Consider the following 20,161-nt stretch of genomic DNA (forward strand, 5'->3'; position numbering starts at 1 on the left):
AGAACTGACTCTAGATTTCACCTATGTGGGAATATTGACAGGAAAGCTTTGTAAGGAGAGGCCATAGCTAAACAGGTCAAGGGCATGATTTATTCCAGGCTTCCCAGCTATATAGAAAGAAGAAATCAGTTATACTAGGACACTTGATCTCTTGCCCTAGGGAAAAGGCCTCTGGCATCTTTAGGGTTCCCTCAGGAAAGCAGAAAGGTGACTCTTGGGGTAGAGACTGCAGACTATCTGGCCCACTCCATAGCCAACCTATACCAGTTTTTTCTTTAGGGCTTGTTTTAAGCATAGTGTGATTCCTGGGGCCATGAGAGTTGCTAACTTGCTCTGCCCCCAAATTTCTCAACCTTCTTCTTCTGTGAATGTCTAAAAATTCTTCATCAAGAAACAAAGACTTTCATTATTTCATGAAGTTGGAAGAAAAATCTTGAATTGTATCTTTCTCTTTTCTTTTTGTATTTGTATTCTAGGACTAGCACAGTGTCTTCAACATAGTTAAGTGCTTAGCATCAAGGAATCCTTTCACTCAAGGAATGGGAATTCTTGGGAGAGGTATATCCATCATCGGAGGTCTGATGATTGTGAGTCAAAGACAGGAGGCCAAATTGAAAGCAAAGAGTATTATTAGCATGCTAAGGAAGGCTGCTCATGCTCAATAGCAGCTTCAACCTCAGGGTACAGATTGGATTTTTATAACTTTGCATGCCCATTTAGAGTACACAGCCAATCAGCATTCTGAGTCAACTTAGGTTAAGTAAGTAAAATATTTCACAGGAGTGGGAGGAGGTAGATCACCTAAGAGAGAAAGGGGGATCATTTGAAATGCAGTTGGCACGATTTATTATAAGAAAACATTCACTATTGAAAAGCAGGAGACAAAGGAAAATGACCAAATACTTTTACAATTGTGAAGGAAGTCATTTTAGGCCAAACTCTTATCCAAGGACAAGTAGTTGTTACGACAATTGATGAAATCCTCTGCTTTACAGTATCTTTGCATGGTTTTATTTATCCTTCAGTAGGGGTTAGGATTTTTCTACTATTAAGACAGCAAGTGGTTGGGGGATTAGTCCATCAAAATGTTGCAAAATAATTGTGCCTCCTATTTTACCCTACTCTAGTAAATATTCCTTGCATAAGGCTAGAGGGTTTGTTAAATCATTTAAGTTATGTCTGACTTTTTGCAACCCCATTTGGGCTTTTCTTGGCAAAGATATTGGAATCTTTAGTTCATTTTACAGATGAGGCAACTGAGTCAAATAGGGTTAAGTGACTCGTCCAGGGTCACACAACTAGCATCTGAGGCCAGATTTGAACTTATGAAGATGAGCCTTCCTGACTTGGGCCCGGTGCTCTATCTGCTGGTCACCTAGTTGCCCCTGCAAAGAGGTAGATTGAAGCAAAAGCAAATACAAAGTACACTGTTTTATAGTATCACAGATAAAAATCAGATCCTTCCCTGTTTTGATTGGAGAAAGGGGTTCCTATAAGGGAAGATAGTAAGGGTAACTGCTGGCTAAGGGTAACAGAAGGGTATAAGTGAAGGAGGCCTGTGGTACCCCTTAAATTTTTTCTCACTTCACAATTTTGCCTAGGGCTGATTCTGAATATTTTTAGATAAATAAAAACTGTTCCCAAAGGCATTCAGGGTCCAGACACGTTAAGAACTTCTGTAGTAGTGAGATCATGGGATCATAGATTTTAACCTAGAAGAGGCCTAAGAGTAGCCCCTTTAATTTGCGGAGGATGAAACCTAGGCCCAGGGAGATTAAGTGAGTTGAACATGGTAGGTAGCAAGTGACAGAGGCTGTATTTGATTCTAGTCCTCTGACTTCAAATCCAGTGCTCTTCCACACTACCATGCTGCCTTCTGATCCTCAGTCCTCTGTTTCAGCTAGTAGACAATCCTCATCAACTTTTTTTTCTTCCAAAATTGTTTTCTTTAACTAAGAAATACAGACCAACCATGACCCACTGAATTTTAAACTTCTGGCGTTTCATCCTCTTCCTGTTGTATTAAGTGTAGAGGTACCTCATTCCTCATTTACTATATATGCCATTACACTGTAATCACCTATTTGCTTAATTTTTCCTTTCCATGGGTCCTGTGTGCTGTGTTTTAATGAATCCGTCAGTCAGTATTTGTTAAGCATCTAATGAGTGCTTGACACTGTGGGTGCTATGCAAATATACTGAATAAAACGATCTCTACTTGCAGGTAGCTTAAGGACTCTTTTGCCTATTACTTTATCCAATTCTGTTAATGAAATGTTTTGTTAAGAGGGGGAACTGAACACTGAACAGTTGATTTCTCCTTCCTCTCAGTATGTAATCCCTAGTGGCTGAAGTGTTAATATATTAATGAGGTGTTAACACACTGTTATCCTCTTATTAAGTGTGAACACCTTTTTTTTTTTATTGAATCAGGATGGGTTAGGCCAAGCAGCCAAAAAGTGGTCATGAACCTAGAGGGCTTTAAATAGCTAAGCCTGAAGTAGGTCTACCAGTCAAATTTGACCCGTTGAAGCAGTTTTATGGAGTGTGAGTCTCCACCAGAGGGCTGTGGGGCTAGGGAGAGGGGATTTTTTTTTTTTGCATCAGAATTACTCCCTAGCAGGAGACACTGCTTCCGGGAGGGAGCAGAGACACACATCCTCCAAACAGATACACACATAGAGAGGTAGTTATTGGAGGGAGCAGATTCAAGGATTGTGATTCATGTCAGTAGAAAAGAGAGGGCTTCAAGAAGGGTTATCCCTAGTAAATGGGAGCTGACCTTTGGAGAGGAGCAGACTTTGGGGAGGAATCTGACTAGCAGAGATTTTGTGCTTTGAGAAGCTTCTTGAGGATTCTAGGTGGAGAAAGTAGACGTTAAAGTAAAGCAGTGTAGAACTATAGGTATGAGTGACTCTGACTGTGTGTGCTCCCCACACATATGCCTTTCTACTAGTATACTCTAAATTTGTGACCACTCTTCCTACTGATGCTATGTGTGTTTGTAGGAGAATGCACCCTGCTTTTAGGAGGAATTTTTTTTATAGCTGTTCTTCTTACAATGCCCTCTTAGTAAGTGCCTTTGCTTTGAGCAATTTTGTTTACCTGCTGACTTAAGAAGGAAGCACACTGGTGGGGGCTCATGAAGTATAGTTTTAGAGTGAGTATTGTAGGAATTTGCAGAAATATTTTATACAGAAATTCAGGTTAAACAAAAGGTCCTGTTTGGTTCCAGCTATAGTAGTAATCACTGACTGAACTTAATCACTGGAACTCCTTTATTTGTTAACACCCAAAGTGCCAAGTTATTGATCAATCATAGTTGCCCAACAATCAGTTACCTAGCTGCTGAGCAACTGTGGTATGTGACCTACATGATCCTTTAGGTTTCACCCCTAAGGGTAATCTAAATAAAAGTTACTATTCTAGTTGGCCTGGTGGAGTCTCTATCCAGATCAAGCTCATGATGCTTAAAGTTTTGCCATACAGGCAGCAGCTTAGCCATTCTGCAAAATGAGGAGGCTGATCTAAATGGTTTCTGAGTTAGAAAGCTCTAGAGCTATGATCCTGTCATTAAATAGGTGGCTGATTCAAACATCTAGTTTTTTTTTCCTAGCTGTAAAAATGCAACAGTGATATGCGTGATTTATCTATCAGTCAACAAACATTTATTAATAAAAGCTTATTTTTTTCAGGCATTGTAGATACAGACAGTAACTGTCCCTGTCTGTAAGCAGTTTATATTCTACAAGGAGAGTAAATGTATACATTTAAGTGTATATAACATATGTGTATATGTAATATGTGTTTTTTGTATGTATCTATGTATGTATATCTATATACATATATCTATGTATATGTTGTTCAGTCATTTCAGTCACATCCAACTCTCCATGAGCCATTTGGGGTTTTCTTTGAAAAGATGCTGGAGTGGTTTGCCATTTCCTTCTCCAACTCATTTTATAGATGAGGAAACTTTGGTCAAGTGACTTCCCCAGGGTCACATAGCTAGTAAGTGTCTGAAGCTGGATTTGGACTCAGATCTTACTGACCCCAGGCCCAGCATTCTACCTTCCATGCCACCTATCAACAACTAGAACATTTTTGAAGGGAGGCACTATCTGCTAGTGAAATCTGGATTTCAGAAACTCAAGATTCTTTTTTTTTTTGGCTTGTTGGTGAGGCAGTTGGGTTTAAGTGACTTGCCCAGGGTCACACAGCTAGTAAGTATCAAGTGCCTGAGACCGAATTTGAACTCAGGTCCTCCTGACTCCAAGGCCAGAACTATATCCACTGCACCACCTAGCTGCCCCAGAAACTCAGGATTCTAAGAGATACTGGAAAGAAGGCCAGTTTGGTTGGACCACAGAGTATGTAAAGGAGAATAATATATAAATCTAGAAAGATATGTTGAAGCCAGGTTGTGAATTGCTTTAAATTCTAAAAAGGGGAGTATGTATTTGATCCTTGAGATAATAGGAGCCACTGGAATTTGTTGAGTAGAGAAGATACATGGTGAGTCCTTTTATAGAAAAAATCTTTTTGGTGGCTATGTAGAGGATGAATTGGGATGGGGAGAAGCTTAAGGCAGAAAGATGGATTAGGAAGCTACTGCAATTGTCAAAGTGAAAGGTGACAAGGGCTTGATCTAAGATTGTAGCTATGTGAATGGCAATAACATGATATAGACAAGAGATATTGCGGAGATAGAAACATGATTTGGCCTCCGATTAGCTATCTGAGGTGAGGGAGAGTGAGGATTCAGGATGACATTTAGGTTTTGAGCCTGGGTAGCTGGAAGGAAAGGTGATGGTGCCCTTGACAGAAACAGGGAAGTTAGGCAGAGGGTTGTTAGGGGAGTTAGGTTGACATACTGGTAGCACATTAATATGAGTTCATATCTAGTTTGTCATGAACTGTCACATTTATTCGAACCCATTTTGGGTGCTTTAAAATATGATTTCTAAAATGTTTTATCCTTGACCTTGTTTTATTTTTGGGGTAACTAGCAGTTTTCATGGGTATACATTTGAAAACTGCTTACTGTGATTCAATAAAAAGTTATTAATACAAGAAACGCAAACAAAAGATACAAACCTAAATGAAGAAAGACATGATAGTGACAGCTTGAATAATGAATAAAGAAAAAATCAGAGGCAGCTTTTATATTATATTATATTATGTTATATTATATTATATTATATTATATTATATTATATTATATTATATTATATTATATTATATTATATTATATTATATTATATTATATTATATTATATTATATTGTATTGTATTGTATTGTATTGTATTGTATTGTATTATATCGTATTGTATTGTATCGTATCGTATCGTATCGTATCGTATTATATCGTATTATGTTATATTATATTATATTATATTATATTATATTATATTATATTATATTATATTATATTATATTATATTATATTATATTATATTATATTATATTATATTATATTATATTATATTATGTGAAAATGTTAACAATGATAACGTTTTTGAGATGCCACTAAATCATCCAAAGAAGAAAAATAACATCTCAGAAAACAATGAATAGAGCAGAGGACTGAAAAATAGAAAAATCAATAAATGAATACTTCCTAAAAAAAAATCCTGAAAATTAGATGAGAAGTAGGAAAACAAAAAGAATGTAGATTAATAAAACTAAAAATTTGTTCTACGTGAAGGCTAATGAAATCAATAAAGCCTTAGCTGTTCTGATAAAAAAGAAGAGGAAGGAAAACCCAATTACCATTAAAAAAAATTAACAAGGAACATTTACAGTGGAGAAGAAAGAGAATTTTCAGAATCTATATTATTATATGTTAGCAAAACAGAAATGAAAAGAAATGGAGGATTTCCTATACAAATATAAAGTACGCAAGTGAATAGAACAGGCAATAACAGTTCCTAAACAAGCTGATCTCAAAAAAAAAAAATTAAATTAGCCATAAAGGAGCTTCCAAAGGGAGCGAGGGAGCAAGTGGAGACAACCTGATCCTGATGGATTTAGAGGTGGATCCTAATAAGGAACTAAATACTGTATAAAAGAATATATAATTAAATATAAAGGAATAGTTAATAAACTATGATACACAAATTATTCTCTCAAAAATTGAGAAAGAAGACACTCTAATGCCTGAACCAGAGACAAATAAAACAACAAAAGAAGAGAACTAAAGTCCAATACCACTAATGAAAATATTAATGAAAACGTTATAAATAAAATCTTAACAAAAAGGTTACAGTAACATATTTTAAAAATTATTTACTATGACCAAATTAATTTATACCAGGGTATGAGGATGGTTCAACATTAGGAAAACAATTAACATAATCATATTAAAAACAAAAACATCCAAACTACATAATTATATCAGTAGGCTTAGGGAAAAAACCCAAAAACTTTTAGCAAGTGCAACACCTATTTATGTTTAGGGAAAAAAAAACAACCTACAAACAAAAACAAAAGAAGGGCCATTTTTATTTTAGTTTTAGAAGGAATTGAGGTTAAGTGATGCACCCAGGTCACACAGCTAACAAGTGTCTGAGTCTAAATTTGAACTCAGGTCCTCCTAATTCAAGGGCCAGTGCTCTATCCACTGTACCATCTAGCTATCCCTAGAAGAATCATTTTAATGTGATAAAAACTATAAATCTAAAATCCAGAGTTAGTGTTATTTACAGCAGGATCACAGAATCATACACAGGAATATACAAAAGATATCAATATTAATAAAGATGTCAATAAAAATGAAAAATAAATAAAACAAATGCTAACTCCAAAGTTTATTGGAGAAATAACAGGCAGAGGGAACATCTTATTATTCATGGGATTTGCCAGCTAGATGGCACAGAGGAGAAAATGCTGGACCTGGAGTCAAGGAGACCTGAGTTCAAATCCAGCCTCACTTACTAGCTGTGTGACCCTGGGCAAGTCACTTAACCAGTATGTCTCAGTTTTGTCACCTGTAAAGTGGTGATAATAATAGCACCTACCATCCAGTGTTCTTATAGAGATTAAATGAAATAATATTTGTAAAGTACTTTGCAAACCTTAAAGCTATTATTATTTCTACTCCTATCTGTAGGTTTGATTTGGGAGTCGGGTATATTAATAGTCCAAGCACACTCACATGTAAGCATATTTTTCAAAAATGCTGGTGTACCAATTCATTTTGGTTAATTGCCTTTTTTTCCCATAGCCATCCATGGGACACTGTCATCAAAGCTGCTATGAGAAAATACCCAAATCCAATGAACCCTTGTGTAGTAGGAGTGGATGTGTTAGACAGGAGCCTTGATAACCGAGGCAGGTTACATAGCCATCGTCTTCTCAGTACTGAGTGGGGACTCCCAGCTCTCGTGAAAGCAGTAAGTTCTCACTTGGAATTATTCTTTTTTTTTTTAACAGCTTTCTTTGTCACTGCTCTTGTTTCAGAGTTGTTAGTCATCTGTTAAACAGTTAAGAACGTGATTATTATCTTCATATAAATCCTGCTCTCACGTATTTGCTGCTTTTTGGATACTGACACATTGGCCTTCTCTCTGTAAGTTTCAGTCATGCATTTTTTCAACACTCAGGGATTTTTGTCTTTCAGGTCTTGGGAACCAATAGGACTTTGACATATATTAAAGAGCATTCTGTCGTAGATCCAGTGGGAAAGAAAATGGAGTTGTGTTCTACCAATGTAAGTTAATAAAGTGAGTTTGGAAAAGATCTTAATTTTTTTGTAGAATAAAGTTTATAACTTTATTTCCAAAACACTCTCAAAGTTTTGACCTAAGAAGGTTTTTTTCTTCATAGTGAACAGACTAGAGATGTTCATAAGTATTTTTACAGCTACTTTTTGTTGTTTCACTTTTTTAAAAAACAGTGGCCTTATATATCTTCTGACCAAAAGCATGAGGAAAGTGCATGAGCTTGGTTTTCAGTTATTTGTTTTTTTCTGAAAAAGCAGAAAAAAAAATGACTGTATCCCTACTTTTGGACCAACCATGAAAAGTGCACATCTTTATGGGAGTATTGAATTTAAGAATACTATAGATAAAATTAGAAATTTTAGAGGATCTTATTAACTTTTATAGTCTGATAGTTCCAAGTGTAGTAATTGTAGATTATAGAATCTCTGAATCTCAGAATTGGAAGGGACCTCCAAAGCCATCTTGTCCAACCCATACATGAACAAGAATCTCCTTCATGTTCCTACCAGGTCTTTTGCTTGAAAGTTTCTAATGGCTATGTGATTCTGGACAAATCACTCAACTTTTTAGTGCTCCCAGGCAGCTCTCTTCAGTTGCAAAAAATATGCCAACTTTATTGGTAGAGGAAGTTCCCTCATTTGGGAAGTCCTTATACCAGTGAAGTAGCAAATCCAGGCCTATGCCTGTCCTTAATAACTACAGTATTTAACCCGTAGGGTTTGTTGTGTGACTCATAAGAGCAAATGTATTCAAAGCACTTTATAGCCTTAGATTCCTGTATAAATATTACTGATATCATCAGTTATCATCCTCAGCTTCATCAGTGTCCTTCCTAAAATGTGGTACCAAGAATTGAATATAATCTTCCAGATGGGGAATGAATATGACAGAGTATGGTAGCACTTTCACCTCCTCAGTCCTGGAAACTATGTCTTTCTTAATGTATCCTAAGGTCAAATTTGCATCTTTGCCTATCACATCAGCTGATCTTACCACTACATTGAATCCCCAAATCTTTTCTAGCTAAACTGCTACATAGCTCTGTTTCTCCCATCTTGTCCTTTTGAAGTTGGGCTTTCCCCCCCCCCCCAGTAGCTATATAAAACTTTATAGACACTGAGCTCTATTAATTTTTTTCTTATTGTATTTGACCCAGTGTTCTAGTTTCTCAAAGTCTTTTTGGCCTCTGACTCTTGTCATCTAGCATGTTAGTGATCCCTCCTAGCTTTGTTTCATCTGGTGGCTTGATAATCATGCCATCTATGCCTTTATTCAAGTCCCTGATAAAAATGTTTTTTATAAAATAATTTTTATTTTTTGTTACTTTGAACTTAGCAAACACCAACAAATGTGAACATTTCCATATACAAAAAAGAATAGAAAGAGGATTTATATATGAAATCATGATGCTGCCTCTGTTCTGGTGCCAGTACATACTGTTATTTAAAGTGACAGAGCATAGGCAGTTGATGAACTATGACTTGGGAGGAGCTGCAAAGAGGAATTTTAAAAATGGAAGTTTGCTGTTTGTTTTTTAAAGATCACACTCACAAATTTGGTGTCGGTGAATGAGAGGTTGGTGTACACACCTCATCCTGACAACCCTGAAATGTAAGTAATCATAACGTAACTTTTGCAAATCAAATTTGGAGGGTGAGGACAGGGGAAGAAACATTGTCTCTTTGAATGCCAGTGAATTCTTCTTGGTTTGTTCCTCTTTAGGACGGTGCTGACACATGAAGCAGTCATCACCGTGAAGGGATTTAGCTTAGGCAGCTACTTGGAAAGCCTAATGGCAAACACCATATCATCCAATGCACGGAAGGTATGTACTGCAAGCTCTAGTGCTGTGGGTGTATATGTTGCTAAAATTCAAGATATGAAATATTTTAATCGTTGTCCTCCTCTTGCATTAAGTTCCAAGAGACATAATTCCCACTAAGCAAAGTTCTTGACAATACGATGAATGCCTCAGTTACTTTAAAAAACTGGTTGAGTGCCTACAGACCCAGGCTTAAGTGAGAGTATGTCAGTCAGTATAGAGGCCCAGCAAGCTTAGTGCCCTCAGCTCAAGTGTCAAGTAAAGTTGGCAAATAAATCATACCAAATCAGCTTCTCCTGAAATGTTACAGGCTCAATGAATATTTCATTAACAAAGTTAAGAAGGACAGTATGGATTTCCAGTAATTTCGTATTTAATGCCATCAAGTGCATTCTGCTGAGTTTTTAGATATGGTGATACGATTTCATTAAGGACTCCTGACCCCACTGAATCTTGATTCTGATGGAATTAGAGTAATGGTGGGCAGGAACCACAATTAGAACAGAATTGTTGAGGCAGAAGATGTTCTTTGCAGCACCAGGGTTGGAAAGGACAATGGAGGGGATCCTAGTAGCCATTCATGGTCCCCTTTTTCTCTCCAATCTAGAAGCAAAGGCATATAGGAAAGATAGCTAGGAGTGGCTGTGAGAGTTGGCAGTGATAGAATCTCCTCCTACTTCTACTATATATGAGGTACTTTGAGCTTACTAGAAGAGATAAAACTTAGAAATCCAAGGTATATTACTTAGTAGCTCAGGTCTCATGCTTTTAGTCTTGTCTTCTGGTCAGTTCTCAGGCTTATTTAATTCTTTCCATATAAAAATCATTTTCTTCTTTCAAGGGGTAATGGAATGTCAGTCATTATATTTTGTATTCACCCAGCCCTGAAGTCACAAACTAGTTGAAGACCATCGATCACATTAATACTAGGATGATAGAATATAGGTTTAGAGCAAGAAGGGACCTTTGAAGTCATTTAGTCCAGCCCTGAAGCTCAGAGGTGCTAGATGATTTATCTAAGGTTGTTGTTTGTCTTTCATTCTTGAAGAGGACCATGACATCATGTAGGTGATGCCATGACATGTAAGTGAATTGGATTTAAATGAGGGAGGGTTGTGCAGAGTCATTAGCCTCACTTTCTTCTCCAGAGCCATCTAGGTCCACTGGCCAGATATAGATCAAGTTGACTGGATATGGTCCTGGATACAATGGGACTGTCTAGAATTACACAGGCAGTAAATGGGCAAAGCTAGACTTTGAATCTAGGTCTTCTGACTCTAAGTGCGGGGTTCTTTCCACCTCACCATTCAGACTAATGAGTTCACTCTGTTTTCAGAGAGATTAGAATTTGAGAAATTCAGGCAGTTTTAGGCAAGCTCTGTCCAGAGACTTTGGGATTAGAATCAAAGGGTTGTATTAAACACTTTCCTTTGAACCTCAGAAAGTTGAGGGATGCTGAATTGTCTCTAATTCCATCCAGTTTTATTTTAGGGCTTGCCATATTGAAGCCTTGGTGTAGAAAATCTTTCTGTCATTTGGCAATTAAAGTCAGTGGTTGTAGTGTTGTTTATTTTAACCATTTGACATAATGGTAATAATGGTTGTGTTTTATTTCCTTTAAGGTGGGACAGTGAGAGGTTCTTAACCTGGGGTTGGTAAATTTGTTTTTTAAAAGTTATTTTGATAATTGTATTTTAATACAATTGCTTTTCCTTGTGATACTATGCATTTTATTTTATGTATTTAAAAATCTTCTGAAAAAGGTTCCGTAGACTTCATATACTGCCAAAGGGGTCTATAACAGAGGAAAAGATTAAAAACCCTTGGTCTAGAAGATACATATAACAGGGATGGAAAACTTATGTTATGGCATAATTTTTAGTAGGATTCTAATCAGAGTCATGGAGAGGAGTAGGCACATGTTTTGGAGGTAGAGAACCTTCTCCAGAGCTCTATTCCTCTAACCATCCCTTCCCCTCTGGTACCCTGGGTCCCCTTGTCTTGGCTCCTAGGAAAGCTGAGGGAACATTGTTCCTAGATCAGAGTATTGCCAACGGTTCTTATGCCAGTGACTTTCACTGGACTGACTGTGCATGTCATAAGTGAGGAGGCTCCTTTATCTCCCCCAATCTCAGGGAAGTGAGTGAAAATTCAGCTTGCTAATAAAGACCCCTGGTATATGAGATCTTGAACCTAACAGATAGTCTGTTCACATGGGAAAGAATTTGTGAGTACTGAATGAACAGCATCTTATTTCTGAACCTAAGGAATAACCTACAAATGTTAAAAGCCTGCTGGGGAAAGTAGGGCCTTTACTGTTCCATTCAACTGTTGTAGGCTTTTTTTTTCTCATTCTGGTATTTTTTTTTTTGCAGCTTTATTGCCAATGCTCTAGAGTGACAGATGAAGAGTTTCTCACTCCATTTTGTAAATCTTTTCTGTGTTGCTCCAGGGGTGGGCTGCTATTGAGTGGATAATTCAAAATTCTGAAAGTGCTGTAAGCTAACTGCATCCACACCTACCATTTGGGATAAATAGTGGTAACTACAGCATTCATTGACCCTGGTATAGCATCTTACCATTTTATTGAATGTATGCATGGTATGTTGTTTAGGGGAAGGGGAAGTGGGAGGGAGGAGTTTAAAAATTCCTTTGCATGTACTATGCAACACCATTCCCTTAGCATCCTTACTCATACTGTAAGACAGGGTTGAAAATCTGAGGTTCCAGGTTGCCGTTGTACCCAAGCAATTCAATTTACTAGAATATGGCCCAGAGAGTGCCTTGTCTAGATGAGGTGAGCTGTCTTTTGGATCCCTTTAAACCCTGCTATAGCTCATTGGGAATTTAATTTGGTTCTTGACCTATGGATCAAAGCAAGTGCCCTGGAGTAAAATGCTGCTTTTTTATCTCTTGAAAGCCGAAAAAGTAATCTGGTTCTTTAATATTGAAGTTGGTTCCTGGATTGAAGGCAAATTTGTCAAGCAGTGTGAAATGGACATCAGGCTTACATGCTGCATTTTCTACTAAAAAGGCAGCACAGTACAATGGAAAAAGACATCAGGAGAGACCAGAGTGTGAATCCGATATTCTTCTCTATGTGACCACGAGAAAGTTATTTACCATTTCTGAGCCTCTGTTTCCTCAACTGCAATGTGAGGCTAATAATGCCCATAGTATTTCTTTCACAGGATTGTTGTGAAGATCCAGTGCTTATTAGCATAGTGCTTAGCATATACTAGGTGCTTAATGAATGTTTATTGATTGATTGATTGACAAAAGTGAGATAATTTAGGTAAAACATTTGCAAAGAGTAAAATGTTATGCAAATGTGAGTTATTATTTCATGACAAGATTTTATTTCCAGCTTCTAGTAAAAGCAATTAATTCTCTGAAAGTTGCCTTCGATTCTTACCTTCCATAACTATTCTTTTTAAAATTTTACATAATTCTAAGCAGAGTTACAAACTGATAAGGGGAAAATTTTCATTTTAGCTGAAATTTAAATGTTTACATAGTTTAGCTTATAAAGTTCATTTTAGGTTATTAGAGTAAGATTTCAGCAATGAAGAAACCTGGGTGGTCTCCTGGCATGAACTGATATGGCCAACACTTCCTTTGCTTTAGCTCTGTGGTAGCCACCTAAGTTTTCTTTTAATGACCAATAGTCCCTTAAATTTTCTTGACTTTTGCATATTGCTTGGTTAAATTTGCTGCCAACTGCTTAATGATAACTATGAGGGGCAGCTAGGTGGCACGATGGGTAGAGTACTGGGCTTGGAGACATGGATAAGCTGTGTGACCCTGAGCAAGTTACTTAACCCTGCTTGCCTCAGTTTCCTTATCTATAAAATAAGCTGGAGAAGGAAATGGCAAGCCACTCCAGTAACTTTACCAAGAAAACCCCCAATGGGGTCATGAAGAGTCAGACAGAACTGACAACAACTGAACAACAACAGATGATAATTGAACTAGCAGTTGGTTTGTTAATGGATTTGTTTTTAGTAAGTAGCTTGTGCTACTTCAGCATAGTTTCCTGCTTCTCTAGATAGATTGATATGCTTACATTCCTGCCCTGCAGCTTCACACTTGTAATAACCTTTGAGTCACATTCTCTGTGATTGCCAAGCTTTCCAGGACTTTTGTTCAGTATGTGTGTGCATATTGTCCCATCAGTTAACAAACAGAATCTGTGCTGTTTCCAAGACTTATTTTTATTAAGTTCTTGCTTGTTTGCCAAAGACTTCGCCCTAAAGCCAACTTTGATTTGTGAGCTTTTCTCTTTGATATCTGCAGAAATGTGTTAAATCTATTATATTGACATGCTTGCTTTTGAATGTGTTTACTCAACGTGAGCAGATTTCCTGTGTTAGAGTACATAAACTCAATAATTAAATTTGCTCATTAAATAGAGTTAAGTGGCCAAATTTTACTTTAAGAAGAGGCCCCCAAAAGTAAGTATAATCCCAGAATCACAAAGTCATAAAGGTTCTCAGAAACTAGCCTATCTTTCCTGAATTTAAATAAGAACCCTGTCTTTACCATACCCAACTAGCAGTCATCTAGCTTTTGCTTGAAGACCTCTAGTGATGGATGGGGAGCCCAACCATTTCCTCAAGCAGTCCATCCCACTTTGCGATAGCTCTAATTGGTGGGACGTTGTTTTTTTCTTATTTTGCAAAAAAGTCGAAGGCTACCTCTCTATCATTTCTACTTGTTTCCCCTAATTCTGCCATCTGGGACCAAGCAGAAGAATTTAGTCCCTCTTCTGTATAACCTCAGTTCAAATATTTGAAGGTAACTATTACTTCCCCATCCCCAAGTGCTCTTTTCTCCAGGCTGATATCCCCAATTCCTTTAACTGCTCTGCATTTAACATTTTCTCAAGGCCTTTAGCCATAGTAATCATCTTCCACTGTATGCCCTTCAGCTTATGGGTGCTCTTCCTGAAATGTGGCTCCCCAATCTACCAGAATTCTCCATCTTTTTCAGATAAATGGCTGTTTAGCCATGCCTCCCTCCTCTGGTACTTGTGAAGTGGATATTTTGAACCCAAATATAAAGTATACAATATAAGTACAATTTAATATACGATTTTACAATATAAAACTTCACAATTTCTTTTAAATTTTGTTTTTGAAAATTTGGCCCAAAGTCCTGGGCCAAGGGAGGCATTATGGTACAGAGTAAAGAACACTGTTTCTGAAGTTGGAGGACCTGGGTTCAAATCTCACATCTGCCAATTACTACCAGTCCCTTACTCTCCCTGGGCCTCAGTTTCTACATCTTTCAAATGAGGAGGTTAGTCTAGATGGCCTTGGAGCTTCCTAACAATTCTAAATCCATGGCACTATGAGGTCTTTTGGGGGTCCTGTCTCCAATATTCATTGTATTAGCAAGTTCTTCCTCACATTTTGTGATCTGCAAATTTTGATCAACATACCATTTATAGCTTTGTCCAAATTACTGGAAAAAAAAAAGTTGAGGTCTGATCTTTGGGGCACTCCAGTGGAGACCTCCTTCTAAATATATATTAATTAAATCATGGATCTGGCCATTCAACCAATTCCAAATCCACTTAGCTCAAGTCTTAAAGTCTAGTTCACAAGAATAGCAGGAGAATTTTTTTATTTTTAAAATTTTTTAAATTTAAAATTTAAATATTTAAAATTAAATTAAAATTATTTTTAAAATTAAAATTTTAAAATTAAAAACTTTATTTTTAAAATTTAAAAATTTTAAATTAATTTATTTTTAGTTTCCAACATTCACTTACACAAGATTTTGAGTTCTATTTTTTCTCCCCCTCTCTCCTCACTCCCCTTCTCAAAATGGTATGCAATCTGATATAGTCTATGTATATATACATATATATGTATACACACATTCATATTAAACATATTTTCACATTAATCATGTTGTAAAGAAGAATTAGAACCAATGGGAAGAACCACAAGAAAGAAGAAACAAACAAAAAAGGAGCAAATAGTATTCTTCGATCTGTATTCAGACTCCATAGTTCTTTCTCTGGATGTGGATAGTATTTTCCATCATGTGTCTTGTGGAGTTGTCTTAGATCCTTGCAATGCTGAGAAGAGCTAAGTCTATCAAAGTTAGTCTTCATACTGTTATTGTGAACAATGTTCTCCTGGCTCTGTTCACTTCACTCAACATCAGTTCAGGCAAGTCTTTCCAAGTTTTTCTGAAGTCCACCTGCTCATCATTTCTTATAGCACAATAGTATTCCATTACATTCATATACCACAATTTGTTCAGCCATTCCCCAATTGATGGGCATCCCCTCAATTTCCAATTCTTGTCCACCACAAAAAGAGCTGCTATAATAGCAAGAGAATTTTTGCCAAATGTTTTGCAAAAAGCTAGATAAACCATATCTTCAACATTTTTCTGATCTCCTAGGCTAGTAATTTTGTCTTTAAAAAAACAGGAAAAAAGAAATGAGACTAGTCTGGAATTGCCATTTTGATGAAACCATGCTAGCACTTTTTGCTCACCACCTCCTTTTCTAAATGTTGGATTCACTAATTGTTCTCTTAATAGATGAGAGAATTCATGGGGCAGCTAGGTAGTGCAGTGAATAGAGCTCTGGCCTTGGAATCAGGAGGACCTGAGTTCAAATCTGGCCTCAGACACTTAACACTTACTAGCTGTGTGACACTGGGCAAGTCACTTAACTCCAACCGCCACATTAAAAATCAAAAATAAAAGAGAGAGAGAGAGAATTTAGTCAGAAATAGAAGTCAAGCTCGTTGGCTTCTAGTTGATAGATTCTATTCAGTTTCCTTGCATATGGTACATACAGTTTGGGATTGTTCTGAAACCTATTTTCCTGAAAGGTTTGAGACCAATTAGAAATTGAAAGAATAGATCTGGTAACCAGATTACTGGGAAAATTTGGGCAGAATACATCAAAAGAAGATAGAAAAAGATCATTCAAAAGGAACATTGGGCCACAAGATCAGAACCAATTAGAATTTTGTTTCCTACAGCACCTACCATTTGTCTTCCCTGTTCTAGTAAGCCATATAGTTGAAAATTTATTTTAATGTGATATAATGAAAAGAGCACTGGAATAAAAATGAGGCAAACTGTATTCTAATCTCCACCTTAACAGTGACTTGCAGTGTGACCTTGGATAATTAATTTTACTAGACCCCAGTTTCTTAATCTGTAAAATGAGAGGATCATCCTTTATGTCCTGCCCCCTAACTATAGGAGTACCCAAAAACTCTGTTCTGGGTTCTCTTCTCTTCTATATCTGTATTCTCTCTTTTAGTGACTCATTAACTCCCATTAGTTTAATTATCATCTCTATACAAATGAATCCCAGATGGGTAGACCCGGGGTCCTAGTTTCTCACCTGAACTCAATTGCCCCCAAAATGCCTTTTGGACATTTCTAACTGGATACCCTGTAAGCATCTAAAATTCTCAATATGTCCAAAACATAACTTTTTTTTCCATCACAAATCTATACCTCTTTCTAATGTCTCTATTTTTGGTGAGAACATTACCATTCTTGTAGTCATCCAGGTTAACAATTTCAGAGTCATTCTTCACTTCTGTCTTTCTCTTACTCTCCCTTGAGTTACTATCTATGTCTTGCTTGTAGTTTCTGCCTTCACAAGTCCAGAATCTGCACCTTTCTCTCTCTTCATACAACTGCCATCTTAGTTCTTGCCTTCACTACTTCTTGCCTGAACTATTTCTGTAACTTACTAATTGATCTTCCTTCTTCAAGTCTTTCCTTTCTCTGATCCATCCTCCACACAGCTGCCAGAGTGATATTCCTAGAGCACAAATATGACTGCACCACTCCTCTACTCTAGAGGCCCCAGTGGCTCCCTCTTGCCTTTAGGATCAAACGCAGACTACTCTATCTGGCATTTGAAGCCCTTCACATCTTGGCTCCAACCTACCTATCCATATTTATTATACATTTCTCCCTTTCCTGCCATCTGTGGTTTAGCCAAACTGGCCTTCTTGTTCCTCATGAGTGGCATTCTATTTCCTGTCTTTGACCTGTGCTTGGGATAACTCTCCTCCTTGCCTCTGTTCCTTAGAATCTCTGGCTTACTTCAAAGCTCAGCTCAGCCCTTTCATGACACCCTAACACCCTCACCAATGCCCTTCTATTTACTTTTTATTCACTTAGTATCTTCTATAGAGGGCAGTTGGTGGCACACTGGAGAGAGCACTGGCCCTGGAGTCAGGAAGACCTGAGTTCAGATGTGACCTTAGACACTTATTAGCTGTGTGACCCTGGGAAAGTCACTTAACCCTATTTGCCTCAGTTTCTCTTCTGTAAAATGAGCTGGAGAAGGAAATGACAAAGCACTCCAGTATTTTTGCCAATCAGACCCCAAATGGGGTCACAGAGAGTCTGACATGACTGAAACAACTCAAAAATGGCAACAACAAAATCTTATATGTGTAGAAGTCATTTTCCTTGGTAAAATGTAAGCACTTTGAGGTTGGTGATGGTTTTGTTGATAATATGTTTGAATCCTCAGTTCACCAAGTGCAATGCCTGATGCATAGTAGGTACTTAATAAATACTTGTTGACTGACTAGAGGATTTCTAAAGGTGCTTTCCAGCTTTGCCATTGAGTGGCTAGGAAGCCCTTCTAAGGTTGTATATAGCCTTTCTTACATTGATATTTAAATTATGCTATTATTTTGGTTTTAGCATGGCTTTTATTCTTTGTAATACTTATCGCTGTCCATGAATTTCACCCGTTTTCTTTCCATGACCTCTTTTGGCATCTTACCGAAACACTGAGCCCCTTTCACAAATTACAACCAAATTCCCCTTGTGGTTTATTCCTCATCCCCACCCCACACATCTTAAATCTGGGACTTCTTCATCTGCATTGAGCTCCAGCATATGGCTAGATTTTTACACTGGCTCGTTTCACTTGTGATCCTTTTGCACACATTATTCTCTGTTTCTTTTCATGCTCAGTCCTACTCAGTTTTAGAGAACATGACAACTAGATATTATCCAAACCAACTGGTAAGTCATTGTGTTTTTAAAGGGCTAGATTACTGGTGCAAATGTGAAGGTTAGTTAGCTACAATAAAAAATAATGATAACCCTTAGGGATTTGTGAGGCATTCAGACTCACAAATCAGAAACTGACCCCGTTCCCCTTTTGGCTGAGGTTTGTTAATGCTGCTGTTCTTGAAGACTGACTAACAAGGGGGTGGGGTGGGGAAAGAACACCCATTTATTAAGTGCCTACACTGTACTAAATGCTTTATAAAGATCTCATTTGATCCTCTCAACAAACCTGTGAAGAGTGAATAAGCATTTATTAAGTGCTTCTCTGTCCTAGACACTATGCTAAGCACTTAACAACTATTATCTTATTTGATGTCATAATAACCATGCAAGGTAGGTGCTATTATACTTCCATTTTACAGTTGAGAAAACTGAGGCAGACAGGTCAAGAGACTTACCTGGGCTCACACAGCTAGTTAAGTGTCTGAGGCTAGATTTGAACTTAGGTTTTTCTAACTCCAGGCCAAGCACTCTCTCTCCACTGAGCCACCTAACTGCCTATATAACAATTATAATGTTTCAGAATAACCCTAAAATTCCTCCCCCCCCTTCTGAAGCTAGGCAGGCCCTTGCAAGCAAGGCAGTTACTGTCGGTGAGCATCAACTTATAATTCCCAGGAAGTATTATGGCAACAAATACTGGCAACTGAGAAGTTAGCAGTCAAACAAGTTTTTATTAAGTGCCTACTGCATGCTAAGACCTGCACTGGTACTGGGGAAACAAGGAGAAAAACCAAGCAGTCCCTGCCCTCAAGGAGCTCACATTATATTATAGTCTGATTTTTAGAACTTACAGTGCCTCTCCTATTTCACATTAATTTCAAAGACGTTTGCCCTTTTTGAAAGTAAAAAATGTCCTTAGTAATTAGCAATGTTGTTGAGGGTCTGAAAGCTAAGGTGGCTCAAAAAGCATAGGGGTAGAAATCTTTTCTACTGTAAATATTTTTTTCAGGTATTGATTTTATACTATAAATGTGCTTCCAACCTAAATGGTTAGGACGTCCTGGTTATTTCTAAAATATATTCACTTAAAAAATTGCTGAGGAATCAATACATTGCTTTTCTTTTGATATTGAAGTGACTGACAAATATTCATTCAAGTAGTTCTGCACTTGATTTATTCATACATGTGTATCTTTGGCAGGGCAGTGGGTCTATAGCAGGGTCTAAACTCATGGGCTGCAAACTTTAAGCTGTTCTTTTTTAAGATTTGGATGTATCTATGTAAACATTGTTTCCAGTACCTCTTCCCTGTGGCAGTAACTCTTTTAAGTTATTAAATACTTTAACGTAGTCCTGTTCAAAATGCTGTTGTTAGTGGTCTAAAAACTCCACGTGAAAAAATTTGGAACTAGAGGTTAAGCTAGTTACTAAGATTTAATTATAAAAGTGTCACGACATTGGAAAGAATCTTGGAGTTTGAATCATGAAGCCTGGTTAAAGAACTGGTTTTGCCGCTTACTAGTTGGGTGACCTTGGGCACATTGTTTCACTCCTTGGGGGTAAAATGCCATTAGCACTTTGAAAACT

At 37.3% G+C, this 20,161-nt stretch overlaps 1 protein-coding gene across 3 annotated transcripts in view; it reads left to right on the forward strand.

Moving 5' to 3' along the window:
* Positions 1-20,161, forward strand: part of PRELID3A (PRELI domain containing 3A) — a 46,252-nt gene that overhangs the window by 6,629 nt on the left and 19,462 nt on the right. The window contains exons 2-6 of one of the 3 annotated variants that reach the window (XR_002324322.2): positions 7,227-7,395; positions 7,623-7,712; positions 9,266-9,336; positions 9,448-9,550; positions 12,000-12,112. Coding sequence is in view for 2 of the 3 variants with exons in the window: in XM_020985567.2 (XP_020841226.1) it covers positions 7,227-7,395; positions 7,623-7,712; positions 9,266-9,336; positions 9,448-9,550; positions 12,000-12,053 (487 nt within the window). In the remaining variant the exon portion in view is untranslated. The remainder of the gene's footprint in view (positions 1-7,226; positions 7,396-7,622; positions 7,713-9,265; positions 9,337-9,447; positions 9,551-11,999; positions 12,113-20,161) is intronic. The other 2 variants (XM_020985567.2, XM_020985566.2) reach the window with 2 other exon arrangements.

The sequence above is a fragment of the Phascolarctos cinereus genome, unplaced genomic scaffold (assembly GCF_003287225.1).
Source record: "Phascolarctos cinereus isolate Bilbo 61053 unplaced genomic scaffold, phaCin_HiC Scaffold_4;HRSCAF=312, whole genome shotgun sequence".
Lineage (NCBI taxonomy): Eukaryota > Metazoa > Chordata > Mammalia > Diprotodontia > Phascolarctidae > Phascolarctos > Phascolarctos cinereus.